General features: G+C 44.3%; 2 protein-coding genes across 4 annotated transcripts in view; one reads left to right on the top strand and one right to left on the bottom strand.

Moving 5' to 3' along the window:
• The window catches only part of cicb (capicua transcriptional repressor b), a 39,329-nt gene extending 27,121 nt beyond the window's left edge, over nucleotides 1-12,208 (bottom strand). For all 3 annotated transcript variants that reach the window (XM_086079102.1, XM_086079104.1, XM_086079103.1), the window contains exons 1-2: nucleotides 11,988-12,208; nucleotides 562-4,365 (exon numbers count right to left, since the gene is read on the bottom strand). In XM_086079102.1, the coding sequence (XP_085935228.1) occupies nucleotides 562-4,273 (3,712 nt within the window). In that variant the 5' untranslated portion in view covers nucleotides 4,274-4,365; nucleotides 11,988-12,208. The remainder of the gene's footprint in view (nucleotides 1-561; nucleotides 4,366-11,987) is intronic.
• A 1,354-nt stretch (nucleotides 12,209-13,562) lies between these two features.
• erfl3 (Ets2 repressor factor like 3) overlaps nucleotides 13,563-23,308 on the top strand; it is a 69,201-nt gene continuing 59,455 nt past the window's right edge. Inside the window, exon 1 of the mRNA XM_086078821.1 lies at nucleotides 13,563-13,693. The gene's annotated coding sequence lies outside the window, so the exon portion shown is untranslated. The remainder of the gene's footprint in view (nucleotides 13,694-23,308) is intronic.

Below are 23,308 nucleotides of genomic sequence, written 5' to 3'. Positions count from 1 at the left end.
TAATAATTTAAAGAAATTACAGTAATACCGAGTGAAATTCCCACATGAACCCAAATGCAGCAGTCTGCCTTTTGTTGTTGTGTTTATTCATTTTATTTTATTTTTTCCTTTTGTACTCAGCTTCTGACCGTTTTGGTAAACACGATTCATGCCACTGAATTCCCCCCCAAAAATTTTGTAAAGCTGTAAAACACACTTCCCTAACATTCTTAGAAGATGGCGCATCAACAAAATATTAGTTCCTTAAAAACGAATATTTTTTCATTTGTGCCAAAACACATTAGGCTAATTGTTCATAATGACGCTTCTTTGTAATTATTGAGTTGTAATAATTCTAATAGCTGGGGAACATTTGCAACTAACGATAGACCTAGTCACCATCCTCCCCTTTGACCTTTTTTTTTTATAACATCCATTTTCTATGTTTTTCTATTACTGTATATTCTGCACATAATCCATTACAAACAATGTGCACATTGCTATTTCATGGTTACAACCACATCCCCCCCCGCCCCTTAGTCCCTCACCCCATGTGACCCAAGATAATGCAAGCGTTCTAACCTGTGCCGGGCCGTCCCATGATGATGTCCTTTCGCGGTGCGGGGTGAAGACTCTCTACCGGCAAGATGAGAGGCAGCAGTGCGGTGGGGGAAGGGTGGCAGGGGACCGGCTGCTGCACCTCGCCCTCAAAGCCCCGGGTCTCCCCTCGTTCCCCGGAGTTTTCCGCGCTGCATGAAAAGGGGCCAGCGACCGTTGTGCTGACGGTGACTGAGAGGGCCTGCAGGGGGGCGGCAGTAGGGATGTTCGACGTGGGCAGAGAGGACGGCGAAGAGGACACGAGCAGCAAAGTTTGGGTTGGACTTCGCAAAAGGACGGTACCATTGGGAACTGGGGCTGCCGCAGCGTTGATGGGTACGGGAACCTGGAGGCCGGATATCGGTTGGGGAGCAAAGGTGGTTATGCCGTTATCTTTAGGTAAAGGAGGTTCGACACTGCCTTCTTTTTCACCTCTTTTTCCTAAGGGGCACTCGATGAATTTTGTCAGCGGAACATCAGGATTCCTCACAATGACAGGGGAGTCCCGCAAGTTCTGCTGGGACACAGGGACCACGCGACGGGGCCCTCCATCAGGGGTCAGAGGTGACGGAGGCGCCGGGGACACGAGCAGAGGAGGAGGGGAGGCGGCTGTGGAGGACGGGGGCCTGCTGGAAGAGGGGGTGGTGGTTCCTCTCGGCCTGGAAAAGGTGGGTGTGTGGGAATGTGATGCGGGTGTCTGCGGGGACAGAACTCTGAAAGAGTTGTTGAGATCACCCTGCTCCAGCTCTGTCTTGGGCGTGTAATTGTGGTGGTGCAGGGGCAGGGGGAGGGGTGGCGGAGGGTGTGCGTCTGGCTTTCGTTTACTGGGGCTCATTGGGACCGTAAACGTCAGGTTGCTGTGGAACGACGGCTGGATGCCTGAAGTGTGCCTCTCCCGTTCTCCTCCCCCTGCCGGGGTCGTTGGCTTGCTGCCCCCTCCCCCTCCTCCCCCCGTGCCGCTTGGCTGCCTGTGCCGCCGGTGCTGAAGGACCGGGGAGGCGGTAATCGGGGAGAAGTTTGCCGGCCTGAAGCCAAACAGCGGGGAGGGCGAGGGAGAGGGGGCAGGGGAGAAGGGGGACTGGTTGGAAACGGGCGAAAAGGACGGGGTGCCGGAGCGGGAGCTTCCCAGCGACACCAGCATGGTGGCCGCCTCACACTCGTCAAAGTCGAAGCGTGCCGACAGGTCGTGGGGGAGGACGGAGGGGAGGAGCAAGCGGGGTCTGGAGTCTCCCCTGCTACTCGTCTCGCTGCTCTCCCTTGACGTGTCATCCCATTCAAACTCGCTGCTCGCTCTGCCCCGCAGGTCAGACGGCGTGACGGTCCCTGAGCTGCTGCCCCCTCCGGCCCTCTCCGGTCCTCCGGCAGCTTCTATCTCCTTGGTCCTCATCGACAGGTGTCTGGAGCAATAGCCGCGACGCTGAGACTCCTTCATGCAGCCTTCCCTGGAGCACAGCCTCCTCCACTGCTTGCCGTTGAACTTTTTACGAATACCATTCTGAGTGCACACGACGTCGCCCTTCTTGTATTTCTGAGCCAACGAGAGGGGCGTCCTGGAGCGAGAAGAGGTAGAGGAAGTCCCCCCTGCGGACAAGGGTGTCAGGGTCTGACTGGGAGTGAGCTTGGTTGGAGGTAGATTCGGTGCAGTGTTGTTCATTTCAGAACCGAGTAAGGCAGGTGAAGGAGGAGGCTGGGGGTTTGATAGGGTGGAGAAATTAGGGGGGGCCAAACCCCTCACTACAGAGAGGTGGGGTGAGGGCGGGTGGTAGCTACTGGACTTGGAAATTATATTTCTGTGCTGTGACGTGGTCGAGTTTGTCTTGGGCGCAGCGGACATGTTAAGACGGGATACCTCAACATCTTCATCTGGGATGTTGACTTGTTTGGGTCTCTCTCTGTCCGAGTAGACTGTGGTAACCCCCCTACTGGGAGTAACGGTGGAGGGATGTGGAGGCGGATGTACGTTTCCATAGGGATGCCCCGTGGCAACCCCTTGATGAGACAAGCCATGGCTCAGCCTTGCTCCCCCTCCCAGTACACCCATTCCACTACTCAACTGGCAAACCTCTCTCTCCACCTCCATCTCCTCCCTCCACTCTCTTTCTTCTCTTTCCCTGTCCCGCTCTCTCTCCCGCAACCCCCCACCCTCCAAGTGCGGGACATCCCAGGGAGGGGTGAGCAGTCTCAGACTCTGTCGGGAAACCCACACGGTCTGGGCTTTCCTTTTATCTCCCTCCTGACGGACAGGGCCGCCAACCAGGGTCTTTCCTTCTTCACTCAGAACCACCTGGTAGGGGAACGAGACACCAGGGTGAGGGTCCACCTGAGAGACAACCCCCTCTCTGTACAGCAAAAACCCCCCTTCCTCTCCACCAAAGGGCACACACACTTTGGTACTAACCGCTACAGGCGACATGCCGGGTGGGGGCGCATCCAAAACTAATTCCACAATGCTCCCGGATCCTGATGCCGTCATCATGGTTCCGCCATCAAAAGGATATTTAACAATCGTGTCCTTTCCTTGGAGTTGGACTTCAACAGTACCCCCACATACCTCCCTTACCACACCAGGTCTGAACACCGGGGACAGGGGGCATGAGTCCCTCTCCTTGAAACCCCCCTGCCCTGAAGTGCCGACACCGCTCTCCATAGAGCTCCTTATCTGGCGAGCCAAGACTCTCTGGTTTTTCAGACCTTTAGCAAGTGCTTCAGCAAGCCCGCCAGTATCGCTGACCCCCTTAGACAGAGAGTTCAAAAAGGGGGCAGGAGTCTTTCGACTGCTTGGTCCGTTTGCTTCCGTCACGTCTAGATCGGCGGAGTGCTCACTGGCTGTGTCGGTGGAGGAAGAGCGCACTGAGCTGGGGGCCCCCTCTGGTTCGTTGTCCCCCACCTGGGACTCTTTTTCTAGGGGGGCTACCATCCTGAGAGCCCCACTGTCTTCTGTGGCTTTACTGTTCACTTGTTGAACTAGTGACTGATTACCTGAGCACGCATTACTTCTATTTACACTGTTATTGGCCATGCTAGTGTTATTGTTTTTAGCGTTTATACTAGCATCTGTTTTTTTGTTAATTATATGACTAACATTGTTGCAGTTCTTCAGATTATTGAGAGTCAGATTTACACTGTCACCGATTTTGCTATTGCAGGAAGTGTTGCCTGTGGGTGCAGGGCTGGAGGTAGGAAGGGTGGTGGGAGGAGTGGCGTTGTTGGCAAAGTGCTCATAAGTGTATTTCTTCTTGGGAATGCGAGCCTTGAACGTGGCTGTTTTTCTGCTAGACACCGAAGCCGGGCCGGGGTTGTGGTTGGCAGCCAGGGGCGGCGTGGCCATGCTCTGTGGCACGGCAGGAGAGATGGGGGATGCTACGGAGTCTGCGGACGCGCTTTGGCACGCCGTCACATCATTTGCTGTCTTTGCCGCGTCCTTATCGGCTGACTCGACCGCTTTCCTTGGCCCGGTCGACTCTCCCCTCCTGGGGGTATCGTTGTCTGCGGTCACCTCCTTGTGAAGGTCGCCCTCCGAGGGTGGGCTCTGCTTGGAGAAAGTGCTGGGTGTGCTCTGTGGGGTTTTGCCGGGTGACTCGCGCTTTATTCTTTTGGGGTCTTTCTCTTGAGGAGGCTTAGCGCCTGCTCTCCTTCGCGCCCCTCGGCCTCGGGATGACGAAGGGGATCGCCCCCGTTGTTTCTTTAATGGGCTCATTTATATTTCGATACAGATTTGTGCGACGTTACTCTTCTCTCTCACTCTCCTTTAAGGCACTTCTGTCTTGGCTTCTTCTCTGTATTGCAGAGCTAGAAGGAAAGAGAGACACGGTCAGTTACTATCATAATGCATACATCCATTTTCTACTGCATATCCCGTTCAGGGTAGCGGGAGAAGTGGAGATTTTCCCAGCAAACCGTGAGGTGAGAGGAGAAGTATACCCTGGATTGGTCGCCAGTCAAACAGGGTAAAAATAAAATAAAATACAAACTCCATCTCTTGGATTTGGTGAATTTTTAACCATATGATTATTGAGCAACTTTTAGGATTCGGAAATTATTGGAGTTAAAAATCTTAGTCAATAGACATCTTTGTTTTAAAATTCTAACAAAAATTTCAGGGATCTCCCAAGGAAGGGCAGTAGCATGTCTTCAAAAGTAAAATAAAAACTTAAACAAGCAAATAGTTCCCTATTGTTTTGTACAGTAAATGGAAGTTTTCCAAAATTTCTTTAAGTATCTTTAAGTATTCAAATTTTACTTACCGGCATCTTAGTTATAATTTAAAACAAATACAGAAGGTGCAGAGAGTTCCCAGGGTCAGCAGCATCTCTTTTAACATTAACTGAAATTTTAAATAAATTGTTTCCTGAAGTTGACACATTTTTTAATTGATATATTATCGGCCATATGATTCTTCAAAAAGGCCAATGCCGAAATTCGTCAAAATGTTGAATATCAGCACCGCCGATAATCGGTCTATCCCTCGAACAAACATACACTTACATTCACACTCACACTGTACATGTTTAGATAACCTACGCAAACTCGGCATAGTCAAGATTTGAACTCAGAACCTCTGACTTTGAGACGAACCACATGCACCACCATGCCGCTCTAACTTCAATCCAAAATGTAATAATTGGCATGGTTGAACATTTGACATTTACTACGTCGCAGTGTGTCGCCTTGTGTTGAGGATTTATAAACTTGACTCATAAAAGCTTCCCTGTGCCATATGCACCCGTTTGGGAGAAAAAAAGAAAGAGGACATCCAAGGTCGCTTCTGCTGCTTTTATTTAAGTATCCCAAAGACTGCTTTTACTAGGGGTGTCAAAATCCTTTTTGCCTGGCCCACATTGGAATTCTGGTTTCCCTCAATTATTACATACACACATCAAAACTAGTTTTTAATTCAAAAATCAAGCAAAATAGATAACTTCAATGTATTATAAAAATGAGCTTGGTAAGAAAAAAAAATGCCTGCAATGTTGCAGCGTTGTTAAAGAGAAAACTGCAATTTTAGTACAGCGTAGCAATAAACGTGAAGCAGACTCACAAACACAAGTGTGAAGTCTCATACTATAGGTCGCCACATCTCCCTCAAGCTACTTTCATATGCGACGGAGCGGCTTCTTCTCACGCTACGCTCCACGCTGTGTCTTGAAACTCCACGTCGCAACAACAAACCGTTTATTTTGCCTTCCATCAGGGAGGGAAAGGGGCTGGCGGCGGCCCTGGGTGAGGTCACCCAACAACACGAGTGTGTGAGGGGGAGGTAGAGGTGGTGGCGTGCGGATGTTTGTTAAGAGCCTTCTGGAGTAGTCACTGGGAATTTCCACAGCCTCTCTCTCGCTCCCTCACACACACTTTTCAGCAGCATTCCCCACTCGTCTTCCGGCACAAACATTTCGGCAGGGAGGAAGTCAAACTGGAATAACGCTGGCAAAAATGAAAGTAAAAAGACAAAAAAAAAGTCTGGCACCGGATGTTAAACGTCAAATACAGACTGCGCAAACACACCAGCATGTGCTGTCCTTCAGTGTAATCGTGTACAAACATGTAGGAATGCACACCTCCTTATAATTACAACATGCGACAAACTATACACTGAGTGCATACACACATTTGCATAAGGTGACCTTGTTGTCAAAGACGACGTAAAACGCAACACACAGCGAGAAATAATCCTGTTTATCTTAAAAGACTACCAAAATCACTTGTCTCTTTGATCCTATTAATCACAAACAAAGATTGCAATTTGCACATTTTTTTCAGCTATTGTAATCACAATTGTATCCTTTGCTAATTTATTTCCATAACGCAACAGTGAAAAATAAACATACAACAGTGAAGAGAATATTGTCATAAAGTTGTAGTGATTGATGAGAATAAGTTGTATTGTTACAAGAAAAAGGTTTTGCAGTTACAAAAATAAGTGTACTATTATGAAAAAAATGTCATGTTACAAAAAAATTCGTAGAGTGAAAATAATAAAGTTAGTTGCGAGAAAAAAAGTCAGCGTGACGCGACGAAGATTACGTTTGTATATTACCAGAAATACATAGTGACGTTACAAGAAAAGTAATAACTTGACGAGAATAAAGTTATCAGAGATGGGCATTCTGTCCATACTGACGGACGCCCGTTTTACTGGCAAATGACGAAAAACTTCAAAAGAATGACCGATTTAGGATGACGGCGGGTGCTGACGAATGACGAACGTTCAGCAATTACGAGAATGAAGTTGCTGTTGCTTTGTGTTGCGAGACGAAATTTTAGATATTTTAAGTTTCTGATACGAGGCAAGTAAAAAAACCAACAAAAAAAATTGAGCAATTGAGGTACTGTAATGCCCTCGCATGTGGGCAAGGAGAGCCATAGTCAGCCCTTTACTGTATGCGACAAATGGTCAAACACACAAATAGAAAATGATAACACTCACAAGGAACTGTTATAGGACACAACTCGTGCTCACGCGCAAATTAACCGGCCAACCCAACTACAATTCTTGATGTCACTCACTAAGCCACGCCCCATAAACGCATACATTCAAAACAAATACTGCAGTACGAACAGTGATTACATTATATAGAACCAGTTTGTGTCTTTAAATCATTATTTTAATAGCATAATTACCTAAATCATTAGCTGTAACAGTACCAATAAAAGAAATAGCGAAATGCTTGCTAAAAATTGTATAGATTGTAAGTCATCCATGTTATGGTAATCTGTAAACGTTGAATTGTGACAACTGGGTTTTTCATTCGCTGTCTTGTTTCCCAAAAACGCTTGAAAATTCATATTGATATGTTTCTATACATCCATCCATTATCTGAACTGCTTATTCCTCACTAGGGTCGCGGGGGTGCTCAATACACTGTTATTTATTTATAGTTATTTTTTTATTAAAAACACGTGACGATAAATTGTGTTTCTTTTTACGGGGCTAGAACGCAGTAATGGTATTTCAATTCATTTCAATGGGGATTTTTTCACATCACAAGCAGCATGGTCATGTAAAAAAATTGCACGACTTCATTATATTTTATACAATTATATGTTTCCCCTTGTAATATTTCAAACTTTTGCTCCCCCAATAGTCGGTCACACATACATTTGGATTTAGGTCTGGGTTCGAGCTGTGAAGCCATTCTCCTGTCGATTTGAATGCTGAAAGGTGGCATCCATTTTTTTTTTTTTTTGCTGCCGCAGTTGCGGGCCAAAACTGACAAAGCCACTGGCCTCCATCAACAACAAGTCGCTCCATCTTCATGCTGTTTTTCTCATGTTTACACTTATGCTGCTTATTAGGCTTCTTTTTTTTTTTAATCACTTTTGTAAATCTCTCTCAATTTATTTTTAAAACGTTGTGAGCTGGATCTCATTTATTTACATCTGAGCTATTCACTGTATGCTCAAGGTGAGAACACTCCCATTATCATTCTGTATTCAATTGAAGACGCCGATATGACTTGAAGCAAATATAATATTATGCGAGTACACTGCGTTTTCCTATTTGGCTGCCTCTTTACAGCGAACGTTCAAAATGTGTCAGAAAGAGTAAAGCAGGAAGGAGTCGGCAGCTCTCGGCTGACCGACTGCTCCACGGAATCGCCGGTTGATCTTCACTCGCTAAAAATGTGTTCGGTCATGGTGCCGTGTGTGTGCGCGCGCGTGTGTTCCCGTTCTGTTGCAACACAGAAGCGTTTGGGGCCATCCTGGCATCTTGACCCTCAGTGAAAATAGAGAGCTATTTTCACTGGAAAGTATTTGAGGGCAGCTTTGCCATAGCAGTCCGTCGACTTATAAGCACGACGTCTTCTTTTTTCATCTGTGCTCTAAAAAAAAAAAAACAGAGAGCATCATTCGTGTTCACTCGAGCGAGAGATGTGAAATTCCCGGCGTAAATAGTGAGGTTGCCAAACCCACCCGAGGAAGAAATATACGTATAATTAATGCATAAAAGGCTTGTTTTTACATTTAAATATATGCTTAACTGTATGCGGTGGAACCCTCAAACGTCAGTTCAGTGAGCATCGAAAGGATTTTTACTCCACGGGTATGTTTTGCCTTTTTTCTAGCATTTTTTCGTGATGCTACCATGGGAGGGTACCAAAAGACAAAGTGTCACGACGGTCACAGAGCAAGTAACGGAACTTGCAGTGACACCGGCTGCTCAGTATAATGAATTACAGATCAATTACCAATAGACTGTTGGGAGTAAACAGGTGTCAGTACGACTTATGATTAATTCAAGACATTATGTATTTAAAAAAAAAAAACGCACACATTTTTGTATCACTTCCTTTTGGTGTATTTAATAAAAGTCATTTTTGTCCAATGCGTATCCTCCCGTTTGTAAGTAAGCTAAGCGTGGAGTGATCAAGGTGTTAGATCGAGAATGGCAACGTGACGGTAATGAAGCAGACAGACAAACGGCAGGCTTGTCGTCTCCACTCGACCGGACAAACAATGTAACCTCAGCGTCCAGTCATCACGTCAAACTTTACACACACACATTAAAAACGCTTTCTCTCTCTCTGTCTCTCTCTTTGCGGAATTTACAGTGCAGTCATGCACACATTGTTAAAATTGTCTCTCTCTTTCTCTCACACACACACACACTCACGTTTACTGCGACAGATTAAAAAGGACATTTTCGGTTTAATCCACACACACACACAAATATTTATAAGTCCCCAACTTTGACGCCCTAACACAATCTTCATCTAAAAGTTCACAGGTCGCAAAATATGGTGTCTGGGCCATTTGCACATTTAATCCATCCTGCCATACAATTGTAAAAACAAAATAAAACTCAAAAAGAACCGGGAAAAAAAAATGCATGTAACATATACCAATAAACAATTTAACGTGTCGGATCGGCAGATTATCAATAGGATTTAGGACTCGAAAGCTATTCTTTTGCTGATTCGACTGCTCAAAGGTGACATTCGTCTTCTGCTTCCCAGCAGCCATTTTACCTTACTTTGCTCATTGTACTTCTTTTTAAATTTCCCTCGACAAGTTTGTTTCTTCTTAAATGACACTCATAATACGCAACAACACGTTATTATCAGTATATTTAGTATGGCCCTCAGATAACTGAAATGGCCCCTGATAGTAAATGATTGCCTCATGAATATATATTTTAGAAGTCTCGAACACGCCCCCCCCCCCCCCCCCCCCTTAATGTCACTCAGTAGAACCTTGTGGAAAGTTTGAAAAAAAATTGCCTCCAGTCACCAATTTTACTTGATCGATACGAAATTGCGTGAACATCTCTAACGTAACAGATCGCACAAAAAAAGTCACAACGACCCATGCCTGAAATTGAACAAGAAGTCAGCCGTTTTGGGTCGAAGCAGACATTTTGGGAAAATGTCATTGTGAATTTGCCCAAAGGAGCCCCATTCCGAAGCAGGTATCATGGAATGGAGTCTGGACAATAAGGCAAGGCTAAATTTTGACGACGTGGTTGGAAACGTCTACCATAACAGGACACAGAAAAACATCTCAGCGACCCATGCCGAGAAAGGAAGAAGAAGTCAGCCATTTTGGTTTGAAGCAGCCATTTTGGGCCAAATTCCCAGATACTCTGGAATTCACCCAAAATGAGCCCCAATGTATCCTAGATTAATAAACCGCATGAAATTGTAAGTTAAATGGAAAACAAATGATTATTTATTTCCCACAGATAACATGTCTTTAGACATTTATCTATGCCAGTAAAGTGACAGTTGGAACGAATAAATGCCCTTCCACCAAAGTACACTTCACTTGTTTATCCACCTGTTGCCGTTCATGCAACTGAATAATAACTTTGTGTTCAACTCAACAAGCCCAGATTTCATACTGTGAGTATATGCGCAAAATATGTGCCTTGATCAATAAAGTTTTGGAAGACAGAAAGGCACAATAACTTGCCAAGCTTTTTGCATACGTCATCTAATATGGCATCAAAGTTACTATTATTTTGGACCAGTGATTCTCTAAAAGTTTGGTCTATGTGCTCATTCTAGTTTGTGCGTGAAATAATCACGGAACTAAATGTTCACACTGTGCATAACGTTACAGTGGCTATATGAAATGTGCTTTTTAGGAATAAAGCCCACCTTGTTTTTGATGAACACTTGGGCTTATTATGCTATTATTGTTTAATGTTAGCCATTGTTGTGGTGCTTGGAGATGATTTGTCTTGAAAAAGGGGGTGCAGGGCCCGTGTGTAGCGTCTCGCAGCTTTTTAGAATTTCACTCATAGTGGATGTGGGGGATAGCTTTTGCTTTTAAGTGGGTCACGCAAGCAAGGAGCAAGATGCGCGGATACACTGGCGTGACGAAATATGACATGGCCAATGTTCGTTTTGATGCATTATAAGCATTTCGGGGCATGACAGACCGAATTGAAATGCTCTTGGGTCCGTATAAGGCCCACGGGCCGAAGGTTTCTCTCAGGGATGGCCCAACTTGTCATTGTGGACATTAAGGTGCCTGCATGAATCTAATTATTTTTTTTTAAAATAATAATAAGCTTAAAATGCTGCATAATTGAAATGACTCTGCCACTACAATGTTAGCTGTGATGGTGATGCAGTGCAGGAAAAGCCCATACATAACTGGAGTACTTACTATCATGGCTATGACTCAAAGGCCAGCTCGTAAACAACACCTTTAAAAAAATAAAAAAAATAAAGTCAAGTGACGTTGTTTTTTGGGGATGGCAACAGGACAGGCCGGATTGCTAACTCTTAAAACACAAGAAAGTCACTCGCTCTTCTGTTATTAAATCATTTGCACTTTGACAAAAAAAATGTCAGCTAGCTAAAGGAAAGCTGCTCGGTTGTAAAGCCTTTATAGTACGCACGACTTACTACTACTACACAACAACAACGACGACGACTGCCACGCTAAAACCGACCGAATTAGCTTTTAATTCGCACGTTACAGCTCCCGTTCGCCGTTGATAAACTAAAAATGTATGTCAAGAAAGAAGTGTAGAAAATGTCCCGTCGTAGCGGTTTTGATTTCGGGCTGCAGTGCCGCGAAAAGAGGTCGACGTGTGTTTTTCGACACGACGGCAACACGGAAAAGGTGGCGAAAAAAGTAGCGGAAATCCACCACAGCCTTGTAATAAAGGCGTAGTAGTGTTATATTTTGAGCCAGTTGTCATGTTTATTCGAGGTGTGACATTTTGAGAAAGTTTTAAAGCTTGCTGTTTAGTGCGTGTGTGTGTGTGTGTGTGAGTGTGAGTGTGTACGGCAGCCCATCGCCGCCGCCGCCGCCTCTCATCCTGCCCGCCGAGCGGTTCGTTTCTGCGGGCAGAACCAGAACAACAACCGGGTAGTGTGGCAGCTTATCCCCCGTAAAGGAAGCCATTAAAATCGGTTGAGCTTCGCAGCCTCCCCTCCGCCAACTTAGTTTGAACTCACCCGAGCGGAGCTTTTTCCTCTTCAGCAGGGAAGGAAAAAAAAGATTTATGGTCTTATTTTGCGGATGAGGCAGCCCGCACGGCACTCGCTAACGTCCCCCCGGCTGTCGGCTCGGAGGACTCTGAAGTCCCGGGGACGAGTTACTTTTACCTCCCGTCAAACATCACCAAGCTCCCCGCACTGAAACTCCAGCGAGGATACGCAAAAGTATCGCTCGTCTCTTTTCCACTACAGTCACAAAATGGTGAATGAACCACTAACAGCTGGGCAGAGCGGCCAATCAGAGGTCGCTGACAGGTACAGTAGCCAATAGGCGGCGGTGTCCCAAGACGAGGGGGCGGGGCGGGCTGTCAAGGTCCACTTGACGGACGGGGGTACCCGGCCAATAGCGGCGGCGATGCTCAGGCAACCCGGCGTCCTGTCCCAAACTTTACAGTAGCCAATGAGAGCTCTGGGAACCTTAGGAACAGCACGAGGGAGGGCTGAGAGGCGGGACTACGCAGACTAGAGCCAATAAGAAGGCACAAACGCTCCCTCCCCTTTGTGAGAACCAATATGTTTACCATAATTGACAGCGGCATACGAGGACATGGTGATAATGCAATAAATGAAATATGGAATACTTATTAATATTCTAAATAGTGTTGAAACTGTTCCCTGTTGAATATACTATAAGTTGGAGCTAAACGCGGCTATGTTGTTTTAGGACGTGACTTCCTACCCTTCCCTCTCTTTTTACTCTCTCTCAGCAACAGAGCCTCGCTTTCACCGCCGCTCCAGCCAATCATCACGCGGCACAGACTCTCAGTTCTGCCGCTGGCCCCGCCCACTTAGCTCAAAGTGAACGGGGACGGTGCACGGCGACGTCACCGCAGCGATAGGCGATTGGCCAACAGCACGACGGTCTGTTGGCCAATGGTGGCATGCGAGGGTGACGTCACCGAGAGTGTTGCCACCAGCTGGTCGTAGGGGGCGTGGTCTAGCGTAAACTCAGTTAACCTCTTGTTTGTAAATTGTAGGAAGATGATTGATATATTTGGACACATCGCCTCTTTATTGATGACTTTTTTATTATTCGCAAAGGAAAGACAAGAACACGACACAACGAAAGACGAGTGGCATAAATGCACACATGATTACATAATCGCCTTTTGTGTGTCGTAAGGGTACGTAGCCGGTCTGGGACAGACGATGGCGCCCCCTCTCGATCGCCAAAGTGGCAAAACATAGTTTGGTTTTTGGTTTGGATTAGTCATAAGGTAGCTAATCAAAAGTTTATGCAAATTGCCACACAAAAAAAAAGACTGTATTGATTCAACTCCTTATAAGTGAAAGTTAAAAAGTGCCCAAAATTTGTTTTAAACTGGCGATCAGTCAATGAATCAAGATCTCAACTGCGGTTAGCTCTGTTCAAATGTTGGAAATAAATGTTGTCAGAAAAATAAATACTCAAGTACAGATACAAAAGCATAGTAGCAAAGTATTTGTACTGCACTGTATTTACATGCGTGTGTGTTGTTACTAAATATCGTGGGGTGGGGGAGGGGGAGGGGGAGGGGCATATTGTGGCTTTCTCGGCTAAAATGTATTGAAGACTCAACTTTGGGACTTGCTAAACTAAAAACGTATGATGACTTGAACTACTATTTTTGATGAAATTGTGAAAAAGAATGGCAAAAGGCAAAGTTTACAAGTTACAACTACTGGTAAGTGCCAATTTGGACATTTCTCCGTTCTACGAATACAGTTAAGCTACGCTAACGCCACAGTTTAGCTAACCGAAAGCGGATTAAACATTAAGATTCGTGATGGCTGTACGTTTAATTTTGGAAGACAAAATAATAAACAACGCAGAAACTGGGTTCGAACCATTAAAATGATTGTGAATGTGTTAGTAGTAGTACTTTAAAACTAATGCAAGTATAGATACTGAGTGCAAAGTGGCTAATAATGTGCGAATGTTGTACCTGAGTATATAACTTGATTTATAACCCTCAAGTAATGACTTGACTTTTTTTCTTTTTTTTTGCCACAGTAACTTAACTTGAGACTAGATACTTGGCAACATGGCAGGCAACTGCCTAGGACCCCAAGCTGAAGGCGGGTGGGGGTCAGAGACAGATGACATTGGGCCATATAAATAAATAAAATAAAAATAAATAAATAAAAATGCTGTACTTACTGCAACGCCATAAATCCCCAACTTGAACTTCGCGCCTCTTAACATCTTGCTGGTGGCTTCTTGGGTCCATGAGATGATGTATGTATGATATTGGGCCTTATCAACGACAAAAATAGAAAACCCCATAAACAGTAAAGACCCGCCCGGATTCGGGAATCTCCCAAATAGAGCCCCCATATTAGCAGACCTGAAACTTCAGTGACTTCTCCTGTTTGTGGTGCACGTGCTAGTTTATAATTCCAAGGTAAGGCCGGCTGCGTGTAAATGTTGATATAGGGTGACATCTACTGGCCATCTAGCGAAACTACACATAGTCCGTGGTAATAAAAGTGCTGAAGTTGGACATCTAAAATCCATTTACAATGGAGGAAAATGATTTGATCCCCAGCTGGTTTGCTCACTTACAAAGAAATTAAAAATTTCTAAATTGTAATGGTGGGCAATTTTATGTGGCTAAGCGCAAATGATTGATGGATGGATGTTTTTTTGTGTGTGGTTGTGTTGTTTTGCCAATATTTGCAGATTTAATATTTGTAATAAATTACCCTGACATTTACTTTGCTAAAAAAAAATGTTCGCAACTGTCATAAAAAACGCTTATGTCCATGTTTTGTGTGTGTGTGTGTGTGTGTGTGTGTGTGTGTGTGTGTGTGTGTGTGTGGTGGGGGGGGGGGGGGGGGGGGTTCTGCATTCAGTTACATCCCATAAATGTAAAAAATAAAAAATAAAGACAAAAATGGACATAGGTGTTTTTCACAGGACAGCGATGATGTGTAAAAAAAAGAAGATATTTTCTATTTCATCATTTACAATAAGTCATTAAATATATTGAATAATAAAACAATAAAATTTTGCAGTAAATAAATACATACATTTAAAGGAATAAATAAATAGGAGGTGGCTTTCAGGTGTATTCAAATGATCACACGGCCAGATTTCACACTGAGTACATACATTTGTGAGTAAAGTGAGACAAGATTATCATTATTTCTGTACATATGCCCTCTTTGTGACATCTTTGGTTGGTTGTGTGCCGTGAATATTGATCATTGGGTGATAGTAGCACATCAGTCTTGAGATTTGAATGATAACTTTCAGTGTTAACACAATTATTATAATTTTTTAGAGTCCTGTTTAAAAAAATATCTTCCCCATACTGCGTGTCTCTCTTTGTCTAACTTCTTGACATGTCTTCAAAACATATGTCAGACCCCCACCAACTGTCCCTTCTTGTTAGCAAGCCCCCAACCTCAACCTACTCGTGAACTTAGACCTTCACCCAGTGACCCCGTGACCTGTCAGTCTCTCTTGGTTGTCAATCAAACACCAAAGACCCCTCCTTTTTTTTTTTATATTTGGGGAAAATATGCCACACGTGTGTGTGTGTGTGTGTGTGTGTGTGTGTGTGTGTGTTGTCACCTTGGAGAATATCGAATAATAATGTAAATACATTTTTATAATTCCAACTATGCGTATGAAACGACACTAGGTGCCAGCATTGCTCTGCAAAACAACTTCATTATATTTTTAGGCTAGCAATACCTATAAAAGGCCACAAAGTGACAGTATTGCTAGAAAAAAACCGTTCTTTCTTTTTCTTGTTTTCTATCTTTTTTTTTTAAATTATAATCTACAATGTAAGTTAAAACATTGCCTGTACAGTTTGTAAAGGTTTTCACATTTTGAGCCTGGACTGAATTTATTCACTTTCAATGATTTCCTATATATGAGAAAACATGTTGGTTACTTTACTACTAGTGCCTTTAACCTGAGCTTTCCGCTGTGGATCAAGCAAATGAAGGAATGTAAGTAGCTCAAGTGTCTCCAAAGGACATGTTTCATTCTGTGGTGACACCCTTTCAAGGTTAAAGACTTAAGAAGGATCATGTCATCGCCCATCAGAAGCACCTGTGGGAAAACTCTTTCCGTTTGAGCGTCTATCTGCATGTCCTTGATGGATCCAGACAGTTTAAAGTTCGTGTACTAGTCACTTTCAGCACACCAGTACAAAAACAGGAACTATTGTCCACAATTAAACTTCATAACAAGCTAACTTGCTTGCTTTGTTGTGCTAACTAACAATGATGCCATAAACATCAGTAATCAGTTTTCAAGTTGTTCTAACTGAAATTACTTCACCCCAACAAAAAACAAGTCGTGTTTTAACGGTGAAGTAGGACAACATTTGTATACTAGTAGGACAACTACTAGTGATGTAAAACTGTACTAGTTGACAACTGCATGCCGCTAGCGCTACCTGTGACACGAAAATCTACTTAGTTGGCATCCAGCGCTGCGCTATTAGCCCTAGTAGAACGTGGATGTCAACTTGCCATTTTGCAAAACTTTAAAAGCCCAAGAGAAAAAAAAAGGGGGGGGGAGGGGTAGGGGGGGGGACGTCAGAGTTTAATTAAAGCGTAATAAAGTGGGTGCAGAAAAGGCACGGCAGGCCGCACCGAGCAGAACAGTTGCTCCTTGTGTGCTCGCCGCATTCTTGTAACGTTACACCGCTCAGCTGTTCCCGACACCAGCTCCACCTTCACTGCCGTGACAGGACTCTCGCTTCGCTGCATGCGTTCTCACACGCCTCCACTGTGCCAGCGTCCACTTGAAATAGAATCAATAACAAACTTGATTTCGGTATAGTGATTGTGCGTACGCAGAACTCGGGAGTGTCCGGTGAGTTCAGGTGACGAGGAAGCGCTAAATGATCTATTCTGGACTGTAATACACTGTAACTAAATAAACCATTATGTAGCTTATGGTGGATGCAGGTACTTTCAAAATACACCACAGTACCTTGCCAAAGTATTAGCCCTCCATGAAAGTGGGGCATGCAAAATTATTCACCCCCTTTTCTCTTCAGTGCAGCCATCTGTCTCCAAAAGTTCCCTGATGATTTCTGAATACAATGTTGACCTAAATGACTGATGATGATAATTAGAGTTCACCTGTGTGAAATCTAGTCTCACTATAAATGCACCTGCTCTGTGATGGTCTCAGCAGTCTGTTAAAAGTAAAGCAAAAGTGGGGAGCAAATAGTATAATTTCTAATCGGGTCTCAATTTTTAACAGTTGTAGCAAAATTAAGTTAAAAATTTCATATGTCGAAATGCGTTGCCTCTTTCTTTCTTTCCTATCTATCTATCTATCTATCTATCTATCTATCTATCTATCTATCTATCTATCTATCTATCTATCTATCTATCTATCTATCTATCTATCTATCTATCTATCTATCTATCTATCTATATCTATCTATCTATCTATCTATCTATCTATCTAGCTAGCTAGCTAGCTAGCTATCTATCTAGCTAGCTAGCTAGCTAGCATCCATCCATCCATCCAGCCAGCCATTGTCAAAAACAACAACAAATTAATATCTGCTGCTGTATTGGTACGGTTGTATGTATTCCAAACCGAAAGCAAAACAGAGAAATAAAAAGTGAAGCCGTATGCAGCCCGTTGAGGTAAACACAGATGAAAACGGAAACGCGAGTAGCAGATTGTCAAATAAAACCGCAACATTGTGGCGGCACGAAAGTTTACCAGCAGGCTGCAAGTGTGCACAGATGTTGCTTTTCTGCGTAAGCCGCAGGAAGTGGCAACCAACAAAGCTTGTATAGTATCAGCACATGTACGCACAGCCTTACAAAAAATGGTACCTGCTTGCAGTGTGTCTGTGGTACTTCATGTTTAGCAGAGGTGCCAAAACAAGCATGTTCACACACGTTTTACCATTTGCAACAAATGACGTCGCCACTCAACACAGAATTAGTGGCAATCGGTTTAGCCAGTTAACCGCGATCCAGTCTACACTTTCATTTCATTGACTCCAAGTTACACGCATTCGGTCACAAATAGGTACAGATACTACAGTGCTGTAGAACACCTGCACCTTACATGCATATATTTAGATATTATTTCATCTTTTTATTTATCTTATTTATTTTACCTTTTTTCATCCCTCCCCAACTCTTATTAAATATCTTTCCACCTCTTCGTCCACCTCTTCCTCCTCCTCTTTCCCTCCACGCGTGTCACAGTAGGTGGATGATTAGGTAGGATGATGCTGGTGTGTGTGTTCTAGTATGACAGCACGCAACACAGCCACCTCCACGTTGAGTCACGCACCAGCCGCGGTCGTCATGTGATCCTATCACCACGGCGACTCGGGTAGATCTGGCTTTGGCTTCTCCAAAATCAAAACATACTAAAATGTTTGACTTAGAACAGTGCAACGTCAAAAGGTGTTTGTGGACATTATTATTATTACTAGATTATCAGTGGTTGAGTGGTCGTCTCCCATCCGTGAGGTTGTGGGTTCGATCTTCACCCCTGGTTGTGAATGTGAGGCATTGTAAAGTGCTTTGGGAACCATAGGGTGTAGTTAAAGCGCTATATAAAAAGCAGTCCATTATAGGGTCAGAATTCTGAATCCTGCCTAGCAACAAGTGGCTCCATGTAATAATTTTACCAGAAAAAAAAAAGTTGATTTAACAAATATTCTTAAATACACACCAACGAATCCCCCCCCCCCCGAGCTTTTTATTGCCACTCTTAGTTGATGTTTACTGTCTAACGATTACACATTGTGTATTAAATACAACCTGAATGATGACCAGAGGTGCCAAACCCAGGTCCAGAAAATAAAAATCCTGCCACAGTTTGGCTTTAGCCTCAGGTGTTACTTAGCTAGCAGGTTTACAAGCACCATGAGAGATAGCTAGGGAGCGAGCTAGCTAGCTAGCTAGCACCCATGGTGCTCGTTTACTTGCTAGGGAGCTAGCTTTAGCTAGCTAGCACTAGGTGCTGAAGCCAAACTGTGGCAGGGTTTTAACTTTCTGGACCTGGATTTGCCACTTCTGATGCTAACATACAATGGGAAACTCCATTGGACCGCAGGCTAACAATTAGCATCTACAATATGAGGCAATGTTTTGTAATAATTGTATGTTTTCATGAAGTATAATATTATTTGTATCATTTTGTATATCAAGGCACGACTGTATTTGTGACGTGCCCGGTGGTCACACACATTCGCCACAAGGCTTGCCGCTTGACTCAAATCCACAAACACGTCTTGTATGCGCCACTTTGTGAGGAAGGCAACGGGTCAAAGGGTGAGTCAGCGGCGAACACACAAACACAACTTTGAAACACGCACACACATGGGGAGGGAAACCAGATCTGTCTAGTGGCACTTCATCACTGTCTCTCATTGGCACCAATATAACACACACACACACACACACACAAACACACACACACGCGCGCACACGCACACACTGGCAGCCATCCTGGTTAAAGCGACAGCTGGCACACTGACGTCTGCTACCACTGACACAGTGAGGCCTTATTCCCATCAATTTGCACCTCGACTTGGCTCCTTCAAGTAAATCCATCCATGTTCTATAGCACTTGTCCTCATTAGGGTTACGGGCGAGCTGGAGTCTATCCCAGCTGGCTATAAGCGAGAGGCGCAGTACACCCTGGATTAGTCGCCATTGTGATGCTCCTTCTGGTGTGCCCGCCTTGGCCACCAGGAGGTAGTATAACACAATCAAGCAGACACAAACGAAGAAGAAGAATACGTTTTCTATTACTCTGAGTGACTCAGTAAAATATATTATTAGTTTTTTTTTGTACTGGATAAATAATATATATGCCTGTGAGTATTGTTATCTTATCTGTCTACATGTGTTGGTCGTCCACTTGTGTTCAAATCCCTAGTTTGAAAAGGTTCTAAAACGGCGATTATTGATAATAACCGTTAGCATGTCAATGGCTTTTGTATTGTTTGTTAGCACTGAGCTAAGCGGACTTTTCTAGGGCAACATTATTTGGTAGGTTTGATGGGTAATTCTCCTTATTTTATCTCTAGTTTGACCGTAAACTTCATCTGGGAGTGGCGTTTTATCCAGTACCAGGAAGACGGGCCTGGTTAACTTGGTCATCTTCTGATTAAGCCAAACAGGAGCTATCCTGCTAACTACAGATAATATTCAACACATAATATGTGAGACTTGCAATTATGTAGTAAGAATGTACAGAAATTAATTTAGGATTTGTGGTAACGTCTTTATTTCTCAAACATTTTGTGACGAGCTGGTATATTGGATAGCTTGATGCCTCAGGGTGGCACCCACTCTGCAGACGAGCTCCTCCACTGCGCCGGGGTGACGGCGTATGCGCTGGAACAAAGCCAGGGATGATGGTGATTATGACACATAACTATGCCACCCACAGCGCCTGTGCCTGTGCCTGTGCCTGCGTCCGTGCGTGTGTGCGAGGGCAGCGTACATCAGACGCGGCGGTGTAACACATGCTCTGTGTCCGCCCGGCCCGGCCTCCGCTACGCTGGCATGTGACGCGTGACACATAGCTCAGACACCTACAGGCCAGCTGTCGATGATGATGATGATGATGGGGAGGAAGAGGTTAAATGCAAAGGACAAAGTTGATTATTATGTTATCCAAGTATAAACTTGACCAGAAAAGTCTATTTTTTGCATGAACAATTATTAGGATTAGAGGGTTAAGGTTGGGCTAGGTTGGTCAATTAGGGGGTTATGGTTGTGTGTTAATATTTGGAATTCCATTCAGAGAGTTAGGGTTTGGCTTTAGGATTAGCAGTTAGCATTAGTGAGCAGGTTAAGGGGGATTGTTTAGGGATTTAGAAATAGAAGATTCAGGAACTTGGTTTAAGAGTTAGGTTTAGGATTAGGAGTTACAGTTAGGTGGTTGGGGTAGGCATAATTAGAAGTTAAAACTAAGGAAGCTTTATGTTAAGGTTAGGAGTTCAGGTTGGCATTTAGTTAGGAGTTAGGGTGTTCTGGAATTATAGTTAGCTAGTTAGGGTTAAGTTAAGTCATGGTTGGTTGTTAGGGTTAGGATTAAGGTGTTCTCGGGGTAGAGACATGGTTAGGAGTTATGGTTAAAGTGTTTGGGTGTTAGGGTTTTGTTGTTCACGTTCAAGTTAAAAAATCTTGGGTTAGGGAGGGAGGTTTAGAAATGTGAAGATTAGCGCTATGTGAGCAGGAGTAAGGGTGTTAGGGTAATGAAACAACTAATCACTTCCTGTGCTGGAGGTTTAGGATGCTAAGGAGGTTTACCGTGTTCCACGGTGAGCTGAACTATGGTTGGTTAGGGTTAAGGTGTTCGGGAGTTGTACCATGAACTGTACCGGACCACTCGGGTCAAGCATGGCTGCACACTTGCAGTTCAACGAGTGTACATCTGCTGCGTCCCCGTCATGCATGTGACTTCATGTTTGACGCTGGTGTTATGTGGCAGCAAGGACATGTGTCACACACGCCGCGGCTGTTCAACATTCTCATACGCGCTGTCGCAGCTTGAAGATGGCTCGGATGGAACTCAGTCATTTATTGACGAGGAGGCTGTTACTTGATAGGACAAGGATATTTCCCGACATACAGTGGGTATATATGGGAGTCTAAGCGAGGATTGGCTGTGACACACTGACACACATGGGCAAGAAAATACATACCGTGCTGCAATAAAAGGCAAGGAATATGACATGAAGCACAGTTGTTTCCGTTTATTAATATCACCTCCTATAACTTGTGTAACACTTATTTATGCCTGTTACCAAGGAATTAAGATTATAACGCGGCTTCGTCTGTCCTTCCTTCCTTTTCTCGGTCTCTCCTTTGGTCTCTTGAGGCCTCCCTGATTTTATGTTTTTTGGATTTGTTGGGGTCTGGATGTTTCTTGGGCTGGGGAGGAGTTCTGGTGGGGGGTGTCTGGTCGGTGCTGGATTTCACCTTCCTTGGTTTTCTTTCGGGTCTCCTGGTTTAGGTGAACGGTATGAGGTTTTTTTTCTAATAGGTTTTCTGGTGAGCTAACAAATACACGCACGCACGCACATACACATACACATACTCACCCACACACAAAAAATAAATAAAAAATAAAATAAAAAAAATAAATAAAAGAGCAATGATGATGACATTTCCGAATGAACAATACTGAGCTCTAAAAAAAAAAAAAAAAAAAAAAAAGATTATAGAGTGAATCCTCGTTTATTGCAGAGGACACATTTCAGTCACACCCTCAATAGGTGAAAGACTGCAATACAGAGAGACCGTAATCGAACCTACCCTAACTCTCAGTGATTTGTGTTAGGGGTATGGCTTTGAGGGTTTGGAGTTTGGATATTCGGAAATTAGAGTGTAAGGTTCAGGTTTAGTCTTCGAACTTTTTGGGTTATGGTATAATGTAAGCGCGTTCCTAATCTTGCGTTATGCGAGTCATAAACTCCATAGTGTTACGTATGACAATACACATATCTTTTTGGTACCAAGTATCCCTAAGTGGTGCACATTAGTGTAGCCAGAAATGGACGATCCCATTTTCCTATTTCTGTTGAGTTCCTGGTATGATAGGCGGGATGTATTGGAATGAGGGCTCGGTGACGAGTGGAAGAGGAAGCTATGCTCTGTGCCAGCAGGCGAGGAAGACTTTGTTCCTGGGTGCGATGCGGCAGATAGTGTCAACACTCACGCTGAGCTCAATATAGCAACTGTCACCCGGCCAGGCATTCCGCTCTCCCCCCTTTTCCATGCCGACACTTCCTCGTTCACCTTCCCCGACATATTTCCCCCCACCGAGCCTCTCCGCCATGGCCCCGTCCATCAATGTCACGTCCCCCGGGGGTTTTAAGAACTGATCCCCTCCCTGTTTCCCTCATCACCCCCCTTGTCAGCGAGCGGGCCAAGACGTTTAATATAACGTGTCCACCCGCTCTCACATTACCCGCCACTTACTTTAGCCGCCGTTCAAAGCAGCTTTTTTTTTCTACGCCCGCGTTCTTGAATCGCTCCCTCATCGCCATGGTGATTCGACAGAAAGAGAATGTGGTTTGTCTGTCTGTCTGGAAATAGTAAGTCACGATGGGTTTTCTTTTGAGTGGCCCTGAATCCCACAAAGGCAACCGCTGTTAATTTGCACTTGCCGTCTGAGAAGGAAGCCGTAAGGTTTACCACACTCTCCGCACCAAAAGTCTGCCCTCTATGAGGTCGACGTTGTCCTTCAACGTTAACCCCTCTACCACATCTGCTCTCATGTTCAGGAGGTAGAGTTCGAGTTAAGGTTTGGATATGAGTGATTTGGAGTT

Source organism: Leptonotus elevatus, chromosome 6, assembly GCF_054856555.1.
Source record: "Leptonotus elevatus isolate MCC_2025b chromosome 6, RoL_Lele_1.0, whole genome shotgun sequence".
NCBI lineage: Eukaryota > Metazoa > Chordata > Actinopteri > Syngnathiformes > Syngnathidae > Leptonotus > Leptonotus elevatus.
Note: the sequence above shows the minus strand (reverse complement) of the source record. Positions and strands in the feature narration are given on the sequence as shown.